Genomic DNA, 16003 nt, shown 5'->3' with positions numbered 1-16003 from the left:
CCCAGTTAGGAAATATTTTGAAAACATCTGCAAATTTGATGATATAAATTCTACATTCATCTGTAGTGCACCTGAGACTTTATTCTGGTACTGCTCTTTTTTGATTATTTTTCTTTTGCAATAACCGGTTTTATTTATAGTTGTATTAATTGTTATAATTGTTGTATTAGTTAATAATTGTCCAAATCATAAATGCACATTTAGGCCTACAGGCAAAGTGTCAAACTTAGTTTCACAAAGAAGTCTGACTCGGTTCAGTTTTTTAAAAATCCAAAGATCCAAAAAACAGTATTCATAGACAACCTGTTTTTATTTTATAGTATTTTATTTTTGACTTTTTTTTTTTTTTTACATTTTATCAAACATACACATTTACAGAACAAAATGTCAACAAAGAAAACCTAAACATCAACAACAACCACAAAAAATCCCACCCCTGATGGAAATGACAACAAACAATACATTGCAATTTACTTAAGTCAAAACATATACATAGCCTATATTAATAAACTGTACAAGAATGTGACAAAAATATACAAAATACAAATGGTACAATAATCATAATCTCTGGTAAAAAAAAAAAATGCAAAGGTTTCTAGAGTCTCCAGAAATTGTTTAATTTATGATTAAGATAATGAGGGAGAAGTGATTGCCACATGTCAACTGTAAGGACATGCTGACCATCACAGTAAAATATATTTCTTGTCCAGAAATAAATAAATTGTCAACAGGGATTTGGTGTCTCTTTCAGAAAGATTTTCTGTGATGTAATAAAACTGTGATAATATTACTGTTTACCAGTAATGTGACAGAGTGCCCCTCTTTCCAAAATTTCTGGCTATGAACTAAATTTTTGATTTGAACTATAACACCTTCTTGCTCAGATGTGTTGTGTGCTTTTGTGACAAGAAGCTTATACTTCCTCCTTTATATGTATAAGAAAGGGGAACAACAATGACAACAGCAAGTAAACCTAAGTAATAAAGCGGAATTTTGAAAACACAGAAATCTCTAATAGGACACAGATATTCTTCATATACATTGTCCATAGAAAAGGTTGTCACATGCAAACCAACTGCTTCTGTTACCAAGAAAAGGCATAAACACACTTATGCAGTAGGCCTTTTTATAGGTTTGTCTCCTTAAACTAAAATCTGTGTATCAATTATTTAAAACTGAAACTAAATTAAAACTAACATATTCTAAGGTGAACAAAATGGTGGTCATCTAGTAAAGAAAATGTTTAGAATGTAGCTTTTAGCTCAATACCTGATACCTGCTTGTGCACTTATTTCATAACAGAAAAAATATTGTGACATACACCATCCTGTTCACTACAATGAAATTAAACTTGTCAAATCTATTCCATGTGCAATTGTAATTGATATCCAAAGTTTATATGTAGCTACACTATTTGTACACAGCATGCCTTATTACTCCCTTGGAAATATAATCACTACTGTGGGATATGCAACCTGCCACCTTATTGTAATCAAAAACTGGGTTAAATCCCACTCTGGTTCACAAGCTGTGTGCAAAGCCCAGAATTGGACAGGACTGAAACCATACACCTAACTATGTCAAACATTACACACACACAGAAGAAAGAAAGAAAAGGGTGTTCACATGTAACAGTGCCACCTGCTGGACCTAACCTTGTTCACAGGGAATAGAAACAGGACGCTGATGTTGATGTTAGAATAACTTCAGGCTGTATCATCTCACTGTTCTCAGAAGGACGCCAGTTTCACATTTCAATGATCATACATCACATGAGTTTGTTTAGCTCACAAATTTTTTGGATTGCTTTGCAACAGTTTACATTAATGTATTATTTAATACATTTATCAAACAAAAACTGAGTATGTATATATGTTGCTGTAAGATTAGCCTACATATACTGCAAAATTCTACTACAAGCTGTTAGGATAGAGACATACACTATTAAAGTCATCTACTTTAGACAAGCTTGTATTCCTGTAATGGAGTGCTAATGTAATAGAATAACCTATTGATAAGAACTGATTTTTTTTAATTTTCATAAAAAACTACAATTTACACACATATAGATTTATAAACATATTTACATGCAAGATGCTCTATATATCTTTAAATTAATATTTTATACAAATCTTTAATTTAATACTACATAATTTATCATTTTTAAATAAAAAATAAATAAAATAAAATAAATTAATAAAATCATTAAAGTATTATCGACTCGTACAAGTTCTTACTGAATTCCTTTAAAAATATAATATCTTGCAATATAACGACAATCCCGCTTAGTATTGGCTACGGGCTAAAGTGGGGCACACATGTCAGCATTTATAGACTGAGATAACAAGCAAAGCCAGAGATGATAAACATGCGGAAAATGGGTACAGCCTTAAAACACAGAAGACCCCTTGCTGATAAACAGCACCCCCATCTTTCTTTAAAAGCCTCCCCCAACCCCCCCTTCTCTGTTCGAAGTGCATTGTGGGGAGGAAAGTCGTTGCCATTCGACCTCTGCGGGGCCTGCGCGGACGCAGCGAGAACCCTGAAATTCATTATGCGTTTAAAACCTTTATTTATTTCCGCATAACCTACATACTCTCACCGGGAGGGCCAAAGCGGAAAAAAAGAAACGACGACGCCCCATCTCTTTCGGAAAACACGTCGCTTATAAATACATTATCTTTGTCGGTGGGGGATACTGTTGAGAAAGTGAAGATTGTAGTATATATTGAGAAAAATGTCCGGTGAGAGAAACCGCAGGTCGTTGGCTTTCCGAGGAGGTGGATTAGCTGGGTTAACGGGTTCCAGCAGTATTGCTGGGGGGAACTGTAACAGCTGGGAGGCCCTGGCCTGTCAAGACCGACATTTTAACGGGAATAGGCCAGATCAAGAGGAGGACCGGGATCTGGGGGCAAAAGGACCATCGCAGAAGAGAGTGGAGGGCGCTGGGTCTGTCAGCGACAGCACGGAACCCGAGGCGGAGGAAGAAGAGGACCCGGAAGGGGGCAACTGGGTAGCCGGAGACGATCGTGTCAGCTTGGTAGAAGCGGAGGACGGTTTCAGGAAGGGTAATAGCTGGACAGCGGGGAACGGTCCAAACATCGCCGACGGCCAGGAGTCGAGAAGCGGTGCGACGGGAGGCGAGACGGGATCCAGGAAATCAGGGGTTGAGATGAGACCACAGACGTTGCTTCAGAAACACTCACTATTCCATGCTTCATGGTTGCAAGAATTTCCATGGCTCAAATTCTGCCAGGAGACGGGACTTATGTCCTGTTCTTGGTGCCACAACATTGCCACTAAAAACAGCGATGAGCTTGTTAATGGCAGTCGCAACTACAAACGGGCCTTACTGCTGAGACATCACCTGTCTTCTGAGCACGGGAGAAATGACCCCACCAAACAGGTAACGTTAGCTCAAGTACATGACGCTTTCGATTAGTTTGTTAACACTACCTGTGTGGTACTGAATACCCGCCACACTTCTGTTATAACGTATGTCGTTATTTAATTGTCACTTATAACGACAGTTTCCACAACTTCAAAAATACGGCGGAGGCGAAAACAGGCTTTTACTTAAGCTTCACAATCCCTTGTCCGAGCTAATTAGCTAGCACCAGTCTGCTAACCAGAGCTAGCAACTAGCCTAGCCAACTAGCCGAAGGTACATGGGCAGTAACTGTAGTGGAAAGCCCCTAGCCAGGCTAATATCTACTAACTGAGTTACTGAAGGGCAAACACACCGAACCACTTCTGAGAGTGACACGTTTCTCGGATTCGTTTAACGTCTAAAATATGAGGGTCTATCCACTTCATAAGTCGAAGCAAGTTACGCACCAACCTGCCCCGCTATGACACCTGCTAGCTACCATAACACCGGAGGCTGCTTCTCCTAGGGAAGGGCTTAGTGCCTGTCAAATCAACTGTCAATTATCTGAAATACTACAAAGGAAACTTTTGAAGATGCACACTATATAACAACCCCTTTGTTGCATCAGCAGCTGTCTTGATTGCTAGCTTGCTAGAGGTCACACAATAGCAAGGGCTCGACCCAAGCAGCCTTTGGGGAACCGCACCCCTACCCAATCCCCCGCCTCTTGTCCTCTCATGCAGTTTTGCTGGCTCGCAGTCCCGATTGACCTCCGCATGTTTCTCTCTCCTCCTACTCATCCTCCTCTGCCCTTTGGGAAGCTAACGTTAAATTAGAGGCATTGTGCGCCCCCATCCAATCCATAAATGGTGTCACTTGGCAGCACTGGACAAGAGAAAGAGTAAATCATGTCACCTTGAGCCTGACACGTTGCCAGGCCCATATGAAACCTTTTGAATAGACTCGAATCAGTTATCAATGTAATTAATGACACTGCACCACCCGACTCTGTCATCTACATACTTCTGGTTTAATGGGCTGTAGTGTTATACCTTTAGGGCATATCTTATGATTAAGGCTGAATGCACAAGACTCAAACCAATTACTGCTCTTGATTTAATTGACACAAAAACTATGTGGTTAGCCTAATGGTATAATGAAGGCTTTGTATTTAAAAACAAAGTGGTTTTATATTTAGTGAACCTTGTCTTTATTGATGTCTGTGAAGTCTTTTATTGGTTTATTATTTTTATTGCAGTGTAATCAACATTTCTACAATACTCCTTCAATGACCTCATAAAATCAGGGAGTGTGTATTTGTTCAGACATTCAGATGTCAAAGGACATTTTCTTCTATCAATCCTACATGAAAAAAGAAACTTTATTATTCCGTATACATTACCAAATCCAACCATCTAATCTTACAATAGTCTAAGATGTCAGAAAATTAACTGAGGGGTGCTATTTGACTCTGATTTCTGAGAGAATTGCACTACTACATTTAGTTTCTTCCTTTGTACATGCTATCATTAATCAGAACGACTTGGTGATCCGCTGACTTGTACACATCTCTAATTGGTAAGGAAAGCTGTAGGAGCGGATTAGGGGCTTTGCTTTTCCCTAGCAACAAAGACCCCAGACACTGTACTGAGAGGTTATTCAGACCTATCATCTAGGATAGAGCCTACAAGAAAAAGTACCATTGCTGCATTACTAGAAATGCTTTTAACTCATATTTTATATAGAGTATTTTTGCTGTTTTGTTATTGATTTATTTTTTGCCTTTTGAGTAAAACTGTAATCTTAATACATACCGTACTTTTTTAAAACGATGAGTTTCATATATTAAGCTGTGAGTAGTACATTAAAGGGGAGGTATAATGTTGGGAGGGAACATCTTGTTCTGTTCACCCATTCCTGACATTAGTCAGGCCTCTGCTGCATTTGTTAAAGCTAACTCGATTAACTCTAGCACACCAGGGCAGCTGTGGTAAATGTGGGTCTCCTTGGAGAACGGGGCCATTGTCCTTAATTTGTTAGATACTGTCTTGTGTTCAAATTGTTCTCTGTGCTCACTACTAAAAGTAGACTATTGGTTCTCTGTGTTCAGATATAAGATCACGTATACATACCTATATGTTGATTTTTTTTTTTCCTCTTATGTTCACTAATTGATAAGAGGTTATGATGAGGCACCTATTTTCAAATGGAAGATGTGTATATGACTTGTAGCTACCAAACATGTTAAACTCATGCTCATAATCCTTTGTCATCACAATGTACAGAGAAACATTTCTACAACAGTTTGTCCATATGTGCATCATAACACACAGAGGTCCATTGCATTACTTTCTGTTTCCGTTCTCTCCATATACTCTTGTTCTCTCTCGTCTCTTTTTGTTCTTTGTTTGAGCATCACTAACAAATTAAATTCCCATCTCAAATAAAAACACCTGTTCACCAAAGCCCAGCAATATCTGACCTGTGTTCAACCTAGCTCACATTAACAGGTCACAATAGGGACCATATAGTCTGGTCAGATAATGCATGTTGACCCATCTAATTTAATGGCTGAACAAATGTTTTACCTGCATTAGTATCTGTGTAAATGAGGTTCAGGATACGATAACGGGGGGGCTATACAAGTCATTTTCACCCTCTTGTTTTAGTAAAGACAAACACTACACTTAAGTGTTTGTCTCCCTGTGTAAGGAAGGGGACCCACCCATTGCGGTTTGCTGGCTCCCAGATAGATGGGATGTTTATTGGGGGCCACAGGTCAGGGAATGGGGTGGACTGGAGCCAGAGGGAAAATTCTTCTTGTTGAATTCAACAGTGACTCTGCCCTCCCCTTGTTTTCTTCCCCACCCTCTCTCTGCCTCCTCTGTCAGAGCATTGTTAGAGGCCCGGGAGACACTCTGTGCAGCCCTCCCACACCTTGGGCCAAACACACACTGCCGTATTGTTTTTAGCATCTGGGGACAGACGATTTGGGTGGGGGAGTGGGGGGTGTTGAGGGAAGGATACAGTGGATGCTCGAAGTTAGGGGAGGACCAGTGGAGATGGCTTCAGGGCTGGGCTGGTCATGGGACTGGATAGATGGTGGGTCGGGGTAGGATGAGGGGATGCTGGCAAACATGAATGCGTAAAAGGTAAACAAAAACTGGCTCTGGGTCATTATATTGCGTGGGGACAGTACTGTATCACATGATCTGTTAGAGGTGTGTCTTGAGTGTTTTTCATAGATCTGCTGGCCTTAGGGCTTTGTGGTTTGTTTGGGTTTGTGGTTTGTTTTTATTGTAGGATTCTGTTCCTCAATTTCCAGCATATCTTGACTGTAGTCAGTGCATCAATAAGTTTGAATTTATGGCCATCTTGGTTTGTTTAATATACCTGTAAATCTATTCTTGTTGACCATTTGCTGTAGATTTTGAAGCATCCATTTTTGACATAGATCAAAGGATTCTTCTTTCCCAGAACGATCTTGGATTCTCTTGCGCTCTCTTTCTGCCTTTATTCTTCCACCCCTGCCATCTCTGGCTCAAATAAAATCCTAGCCACGTCATAACTGAGGGAGGTTGATATTGTCCCCACATTCTCTGTTGGCTCAGGCTGGCTTTGCCTCCAGCATCTGCAGTGCAGTGTTGGTCTGCTGGTTCTGTAAGTTCCCAGCTCACACGTGGCACATCTGGAGAAAGGATGATACTACTGATGAGGCCGGTATGGAGCAACTTATGCAGTACCAGGCTGTCCTAGCCTGACTTAAGTGCGCGCGCGCGCGCGCGCACGCACACACACACACACACACACACACTCGTATCAGAACAGCCAGGCAACGTCTTATCTCCTTGGCCAATTGCATTGCTATGTATAAAACACAAAATCTGTGGGGAGCAGTTATGTTTGGGGAATGGGAGAGCTAGTTATAAAATATCGAAATGATAATCAGGGTCTACAACTTTCCAGATACTAGGGGTTTGAGAATGCTTGTTTATCTGTGATATTTTTAATGTGCACTCCTCTGTGTAGTCCACACCATCTTCTGACTGAAAATGTATGCTAAATATAATTCATCTAACAAGTTTTCAGCTTGATGAGAGCTTAACTAAACCTATCCAAAGATAAGACTAGTAGAAAAAATCAAAATGGCAAAAACCATGTGCAGCCTCCAATGTAACTTAAGAGCATTTCCAACTAGTCTTTTTGTGATAGCATGCTTGCCCTTCAGACCTCACCAATATATTCCTCCACAATACTTGACATGATGGCCATACCCCTCCAGAGGCTTTGATGTGTATAGCAAGGAATAATTTTCCTGCCTCTCCCCATCCTTTTCGCCTCACCCTGCACCCTGGCTCCTTTCTGTGCTTGCGAGTGGGAGCTGCTGTGTAATGAGAGAGTGAGTGCTGAGCTCTTTCACAAAGGCTCACAGTGAGTGGACAATGAGCCTCGGGGAGAACATGGGCTATTGTAAAGACTAAAATGGGGTGACCCAGCTCCTTCTGTCTACTGTGGTCACTCTTGTTGACGCCCTCTGCACCACATTTTCTCCTCAACCCTTATTCTCAAGGCTCAAGGTCTTGCCGTCTCAATTTCCACCCCATGCTTTCACTTGTCTCTTTTTGCTTGTGTTATTAGGCTTTCTCTTTTAATGGTCCAGCCATTTCTCATCTTCTTTTCACACTTATTTCTGTCAGCTCTGTTTCTGCGGTTTTTTCCTATCACAACTGCTCACTTCACATCTATTTTTTCTGTCCTTTTCTCTTCCTCTTATTTCTTGTAGCCTGCAAAGCACATCCAATTCTTCCTCTTCATCTCTCCCTCATTCTGCCATTTATTTCATCCCATCTCTCCCTCCTCCAGCTGTGGCAGAGGATAATAGCCCCCCCCCCCCCTATCCTGTGTACCCAGGCTGCCCTCGACAAGAGCCGCAGTGTGGAGGGAGTAGGGATAGGGGTGGGGCTGGGTGGCAACCTCAGAGAAATGGATTTAATCTGAATTACTTGAGCTGAAACCCCAGCTGTGTGTATGTGTAGGCAGCTTTGTTCATGTGTGTTTGTGTGTGTGCATATGTATGTGAAGAGATGGAGGGTGGGGGCAAAAATGCAGGGCTCAAGCAATGTGAATTATTCTGGATTAGGACATCTGCTGTGCAGTTCTAAAATGAAACAGATATATGCTGCTGCGTGTGTGTGGTGTTTGAAAACTATATATGTTTTCCGCATCGGGGGGGGGGGGAGGCAATGTATTTTTTCATGGAGCAGGTAGATATAATTCAACCCGACCTACTTGTATGTGGGTTATATACCCAGTGGGCAGTTTATTAGGTGCAACAAGCTAACACTAATGCTGTAAGTGGGTAGTTCTATGCCTTTGCCAATACCTTTCCTGTCCTGCAGCCAGGTTGTGTCCTGCTTTGGACACTGCTCAGTTCCCCATCCCACCAGGTCTAATTATGGCCTGTTCTACATCTAGTTTTCATGTTAAAGAGGGAAGTGGTTTTACTGTACAGAAGCTAAATGTGTATGAATCTTGTAAAACTGCTTTCTAGCCTAGCCAGTAACAGCAAAAGCCAAATTAGAAAATGTATTCATTCGTCATGAAAATAATCATGTGTCTAGTCTCCAGTGCCACTACAGATTGTGTTTAATTATTCTCCTGACAAAATGAAACTAATTTCATAACTTTTAAAGGAAATAAAAGCCTCAACAGATGTATTTCAACACACAAAAGTAGCCACTGAGCAGAATCCTGGTCTGATACATGCTGTATGTGCATTATCTTTGGTTTGAATCTTTGAAAGTGGCCATTGATGATGTCCCCTCTGTTTCTGTTTTCTTTTTATTAGTGTAGGCTTTTTATTTATTTATTTATTTTGATTTGCTTTTTTGTATTGCCTTGGGTAGCGGAACAAATGGGATAAAATATTCCATGTTAACTGTAAGCCTAAGGCTTTTGTGACAGCCCCATTGATCAAAGGTCTCTCTAAAAGCTCGCTGTTTTGTCTTATTGTTCAGCTCTCATACAAGTAATTGTTGATCAAACAAGTAGTGATGCTAATTTCTCTGCTGTTTGAAATAGCCACAAGATATGTTGTCTTTAAACATTTGATTTTAATATCTGATTGAAAGTATTTATCCTACCATCACAACTTTAGTCCTTTTAGCCTAAAGTTAGGGAATGCAACAAGGTTGTACACATTCTCTGGGGTTATAGAAAGACATTCTGCTACATGTTCAAAATTAATTAAAACATAACTAAATGAACTGTTTTGTGGAAAATGCAAATCAAGTTACCAAAATGTCTGGGAAGCACTGAACATTCCAGTCCACTAAAAAAAAAAAGGAGTGTATTTCTCGTGCTTTATACAGTACATACAAAAGACAAATACTTGGCATGTATATGTTAAATTACCGTCTTTCAGGTTTTATTATTCTGTTATGGGACCTAATGTCATACTTTTTGTGTTAGAAGTAGTGGAATTTGAACAAACAAATTGATTATAGGGGATATGTAATAACCTACTACTCAGCCTAAAAGTAATATGTCTTCCATTGCCTCTTTGCTACTTGATCCATAACAGAAGTCTGTCGAGCCTGTTTCACCCCTAGGGCAGGTGCAGTGATGTCACCGGTTTGTGTGTGTGTGCGTGCGCGCTTGTGTGTGTGTGTGTGTGTGTGTGTGTGTGTGTACACGTGTGTTTTGTAAAGACAAAGACACAGGAAGGGGAAGATATATTTGTGTAAAAGCACATTTGTGCTAGTTTTTGCTATTGTGGAAGCACACGGATCATCAGCAATAACTTTTCTCTTTCTTACTCTGTTTCACCTAAAAGGAGACAGTGAGGCTGTCAGACAACACCAGCCCCTCCATTAACTGCTCAGAGGATGACTACCGCAACAAGCCCAATGAGAACTCCTACTGTTACCAGCTTCTCCAGGAGCTGAACAAGCAGCGCAAAAGTGGCATCCTCTGTGACGTCAACATTGTTGTTTCCGGTCAGGTATTCCGTGCACACAAAAACATCCTACTTCAAAACCCTCTACTGTCTGACCAAGAGTGAAGCCCAGGACCAAGCCACTGTCACCCACCTGGATGTTGCTGCTGTGCAGGGCTTCTCAGTTATCCTCGACTTTCTCTACTCTGGGAATCTGCTGCTCACAAGCCAAAATGCCATTGAGGTGATGTCTGTTGCTAGTTACCTACAGATGACAGAGGTTGTACATTCATGTAGGGCATTCATAAAGGATGCCCTGAATATAAGCATCAAGCAGGAGGCTCCTGATTCAGTGGTGGTGGACTACAACAAGAGGCAGATGGTTGCCAGAGAGGGACAGAGAGGGCTGGACCGGAAGCCAAGCAACTTCTGGGCTACGAGCATCCTGTCAAAGCTGTCGATCAAGGCCAGCAGCACCCAAGGAAAAGAAGTGGTGGAAGAAGATGAAAGCAGCAGGGTAAAGGAGGAAACCAGTGATATAGAGGTGACAGTAGTTGGTAGTGAGGGCTGTGCCCTGGTAACCTCTGGAGCCTCTGGCAGCTGGACCCACCACAATGACAACTCGTCAGATTCAGCAGAGACCAATGAAACTCAAGCAGCAAGTAGCCAGGTGCAGGTCTTTGTCTGGAATGAGCCAGCCACAGGCGGTGCTGCAGCAGCTCCAGCAGCAATCAAGCGAGAGCCACCGGATGCTGCGGCTGGAAGCGGGCGGAGGAAAAAACAAGCCACCACACGGCGTTTTGTCTATAACTTCCCACCAGAGCCTGAAGAGGGATTCGATGAAGGAATGTTCATCCAGCCCTCGGCCTCCTACCCCAGAGAGGACTTCTCTTCGCTCTCAGAAAATGCTGGTAAAGGACACATTTGCACTTTAAACACACCTCACACACACACACACTCTACTCCTATTCCTTACTCACACTGGATGCTCTCTGAAAGTGAAATGTAGAGGCTCCTTTGTTACAGTAGAGAGATGCATTCAGAATTTTTGTAACAGATTAACAAGGTTAACTTCACTGTTCAAAATCTATATTATCTGACATACATATTTTCCTCTGTTATATCTGAACACAATAGTCTTTTATAAAGTTGCCTGTAGTGCATAAAGCTCAACAAGATGGCCAAGATGAAAGAGGAGTATCATTAAGATTAGGTTGTAGTATCTTTATATAATTCAGTCCTGCCAAGCATCTGTTTTGCAAGGAAATACCAAATGAATCAGAAGTGTTAGAGAAATATGGTGAGAGTAATATTCAGCTAACCTTTTCAGTGAGCCGTTTGGCTTAAAACTTGGAAGTTACCGATATCACTCAATCTAATAGCCCTTATTTTTCTCTGCCATCCAGTTTTGTAACTGCCTGGATCTCTGCACTGCTTTGCAGATGTGCTGTGATTATGTCTGGAAACTTGTCCTGGAGCTACTGCTACTGAGAAACCAAGCAGTCAGATAGCATCATTAACTCCCTCTGCCTTATGCCCCACCCACTCCCCACTGGCATCAGTTTAACCTCTAAATCCTTAAATTACTGTCACATTCAGTCTGTATTTGTTTTAGCATTTTATTGAAGCTAAATGATGTCCACACAAGTGTTTTTATGCCTGCATCAGATAAAGTGTCCTCAAGCTCTCACATCCTTGTCCCAAAAGCACCAATTGTTCAGTTATCACAAGCAGAAAATCTGCATGTGTTGTATGTCATGTTATACACACATCCCCATAAATTTTATATTTGACATCTCTAGAAATATGTGCTAGTATTTAAAATGAAGTTCTGTTGGTCTGTACACTATACATTTGTAATGATTTACACATGTGCTGAGTGACATATCCAGTCATGTCTCACCCATGGTCACCTGATGTCATTCAGTGCTAGGAAGCTAAGCTGTGGCTGCCCGTCAGGTGAAGCACTGACACGACTGGCATCATTTTCACAATCAAGTTATTGATCAGAGCACAAAAAGTATGGAGTGCTCAGCGCCCCGCTGTTTCATCTAACAGCACTGATATTTTCTTAACAATGCCACACATAACCAACAAGTGACTCACTGCCAACTGCTGTGACCACTAATCACACTGGTGCGAGCAACTAAGGAGAGTTACACCCACCTGGAGTGCTTTGCCTCAGCACAGAGTTGTTGCCACATCACCGCTGAAACTTGCTATAAAGACCAGATGAGATGTTACGTCCATTTACTTCTATCTCAGTTTAATGATTTTAATGATTCAAATCGATAAGTCATGTTAAAGGTGACTTATTCATGAAGTAAAATGTATCATTTGAGCTGTCCTACTTTCACTTCACACTATCACTTATTGCAGCTGTTTGGGGGGGGGGATGCTGAATCCCTTCAACCTCCTCACCCATTCAGTTTTTTAAAATCTTGCTTGATAAAACTTGCTCTCCTTTCAGTCTTCTGTCTTTCTGTTTAGCCTTTAATACCTTTGTCTAGTTTATAATCAACTCCTCCATCGGTCCCATCCACGTACAGTGTACCACTCTTAGTAATCTCTTCTCTCAGCTCTAGCCGGCTCCTTCTGTTGGCCCCCATTAGGCATGGTACTCGATATAACCATAATGATATCAAATGTTAAGTGGTGTGGTATGGGCAGGTAGGGGGTGTATTTTAAAATATATATAGATAGATAGATAGATAGTGTGAGAGAGAGAGAAGCCTCCCTAATGCAGGGGAAATATTTCTTATCCCCAGGCCTCCCTAAATGTGCTTGAATCCTCTTGGTGCCTCCAACTCTTCCTAGGGCTCTTTTAGTGTGTGCACAAAGTGATTCAGCGTGTTGTAATGGCCTGGAGAGACTCGCTTTGTGTGCTGACTTCCTAACACTCTTGTGTATCTTTGTTGTTTAGCTCCATGCCTCTGTTTAATGTGTACGACTTTTCCAAATTAAGATATGGTTAATTCATCGAGCATGCTGTTAGTCACAGTAATAGGTTTCAAGGCAACTGTTTACTCATAAATTACACTTGTGTTCAACAGTCCATTTACCTGAAATGGTAGAAATCACTCATACAGTTTAAATGTAGATTAAGTGTCCCTGTAGAGAGGTTCCCAAAAAACACCTTGTCACAGTCTTGACAGTCAAATCAATGATAGTAGTCAGAAACATGTGGATGAATCATGTCCAGAGAATCTAAGGCCAAAATGTGCCACAGATTATCCTCTTGGTGTGAGAGGAGGGCTGGTTCTATATTAAACATGTGAAAGTTTACTAACTTCTGTGGGCAGATTATCAGTGATGTCATACTATATATAATGTTTTCAGTTCCCCTTGTAGGAAAATAGTTTTCTCGTTTCCCGTACTAAGAAAAATGTCACCCACATGTGCAGAGGTGGTGCCTGAACGATCTGAGCCTAATGACATTTATTTTATTAAGACAAGAGGAGACAAACAGAGAGGGCAAAGAGAATGATTGTATTGTAATGTACTGTCAAAAACAACTTTTTGTCATGTTTGTAACTGTATATTTTTCTCCATGACACTAGTGATCCTTAATTTCAGGTCATAGAAATAAAGTTGGCCAACCTCAGTGTCTCATTCTCTCTATAAAGTTTGTATTATTGTGAATGAACGTCATAAGAGGTTTGAGCTGGCTTTTTGTTGACTAAGGTTATTTGGGAAGACTTTGCGTCCAGTTGTGTGCTGAATGTGACCTATGTAGTTGTTTACTTGACTATAAAGTTGCTGTCATGCAGTGAGTTCTCTTCATATGTTTAGAGTGAGTCATTAGTGCCTTTTTATTTAACCCCACATTTCCTGGACTGTACATAGGATGACGGTCCAGTACCATTTGTCAAAGGTTTCAATTGGTAAAGGTGTTTCTGTAGTCTCTCTTTCTCAGCTGCCTAGACTTAATTAGCCTTGGGTTGCATACAGTGCTCATTTGTTGCGACTCTCTCCAAATATGTCACATGATGTCTACAGTGTTAACTGTGCTTTACTGAAATATTGCTTTACAAAGCAGAAACAAGAATGTGTAGTTACTGTTCATATATTTTATAATTACACAGAGACAGAGGGATTGCCATTTTGCTTTCGTTGCTCTAAAAGTCACTTGTTTGGCTTTTATTTTCTTCAGTTTGATCTGTGAGGTTGTGCTGCAAGGACAAAAACATAGCAGCCTAAATGGTGGTGGTTCTGTTGCTTTGTCAGCCTCCCCTTACAAATTATGGGCCTGTTTTATAAAATAAAATCTGTAAATGTTCTCTACTGTTTTTTTTTTTTTGTTTGTTTGTTTGTTTTTTTGGGGCCAAATGGTGGATATCTAATTTTAAAATTTAAATTACTGGTAATGATTTACCAAAAAAAGAAGTGATTGTGACAGATTTAATTGTGGAAGCAGTGTGTGTTAGAGGTAAACAGAGGAATGCTGGTGTTGTGGAAAATAAGAACAGCTCAAAGCGGAGAGTGGTTTCAAGTCTCTGCGTACTTTGCCATTGCAGTCTGCTCTTACCACGCTGAGCCCGCAGCCAGCACTCAAGGCCAATAAATTCTTGGGTTTCCTCCAAACAACATTGTGGGATTGTTTAAAGGGTGGGTGCTGCACACAGACACGCAGAGCAGGTGAAAAGCATTTGCATACACAATAGTCTGTGTGAAACTGTGCACACAAGCGAACACCCACGCATTATAACCCCCAAATCCCTGTGAGGTGCAAAGCCTGCCAGGGGCTGTCCCTTCCCTCACTAATCCACTCTAATGCACTGGGGCTGTCCTCACGATTTCAAATATTGACCCAGGGAGCATGGACACACACACACACACACACACACACTGACATGGGCGTGTCTTTAATGGGCTCTTAGTGCTGATGCTGGATGAACCGGACATGCACACACAGGTGCTCGCACGTGTGCTTACAAAAGCTGAGGGTAAGCTGAGCCAGTGCCAGTCTTGAGTCTTACTCTCTTAATTAACCTCCCCATGGCTGGAGCCCTGGTTACGTCATTAGCCTGTTGCTCCGGTCTAGGAGCACACTGCTTTACATAGAATAGCGGCCTGCATACGTGTGTTTGTCTGTGTTGTTAAACGAAACTTCCATTGTTTCATAGTGTGGGGGTGGTTAGTTGTGTACACAAGGTGGTGTGTACCCCCCCCCCCCCCCCCGTCTCCCACCTCTCGTCTCTCTGTCCCTCTCACTTCTCTTGCCCCCTCCCCCTTTCCCAGAGCTGGCCAATCAGATCCAGTATAGCATCATCCAAGACTTGCAACAAGGGGAGTCCTGGGAAAATGGTAAGACGCCACACTCTCTAGTCTGCATCTAGCACAGGCTGATTCAGTGAAACAATTAAAATGCATATTTTCACACGAGTGTGAGCAGTCCAGTCAGTATGTCTCTTTACATGAGAGGGCAGACATATGCATAGTTAACCAGCATGATAAGATAAAATAATCCTTTTATTGCCATTGTAACACGTACAACGAAATTTTAGAGTGACCTCCAGTCGGTTTGGCAATAGAAAAAAACATATGAAATCAAACCCCTTCCGGTGTGTGCTGTGCAGTGTGACTAAGTCCCACATCTCCATTTGCCTGCTGCTACTGTGTGATTCTGGTTGGAGCATATGTGTCTCCCGGGTCCCTGAGCTACACATGACCATGGCTCTTCTTCTCTTTGTCTA

At 41.4% G+C, this 16003-nt stretch overlaps 2 protein-coding genes across 2 annotated transcripts in view; one reads left to right on the top strand and one right to left on the bottom strand.

Moving 5' to 3' along the window:
* dtnbp1b (dystrobrevin binding protein 1b) overlaps positions 1-16003 on the bottom strand; it is a 555482-nt gene that overhangs the window by 374048 nt on the left and 165431 nt on the right. The window lies entirely within an intron of this gene.
* Positions 2346-16003, top strand: part of zbtb10 (zinc finger and BTB domain containing 10) — a 17316-nt gene continuing 3658 nt past the window's right edge. The window contains 4 exon segments of the mRNA XM_020597552.1: positions 2346-3406; positions 10206-10399; positions 10401-11218; positions 15549-15614. Of these exon segments, the coding sequence (XP_020453208.1) occupies positions 2738-3406; positions 10206-10399; positions 10401-11218; positions 15549-15614 (1747 nt within the window). The 5' untranslated portion in view covers positions 2346-2737.

This window comes from Monopterus albus, unplaced genomic scaffold (genome assembly GCF_001952655.1).
Source record: "Monopterus albus unplaced genomic scaffold, M_albus_1.0 scaffold34.1, whole genome shotgun sequence".
Classification (NCBI taxonomy): Eukaryota; Metazoa; Chordata; class Actinopteri; order Synbranchiformes; family Synbranchidae; genus Monopterus; species Monopterus albus.
The sequence above is the reverse complement of the archived record's forward strand: the minus strand, read 5'-3'. Positions and strand labels throughout refer to the sequence as shown.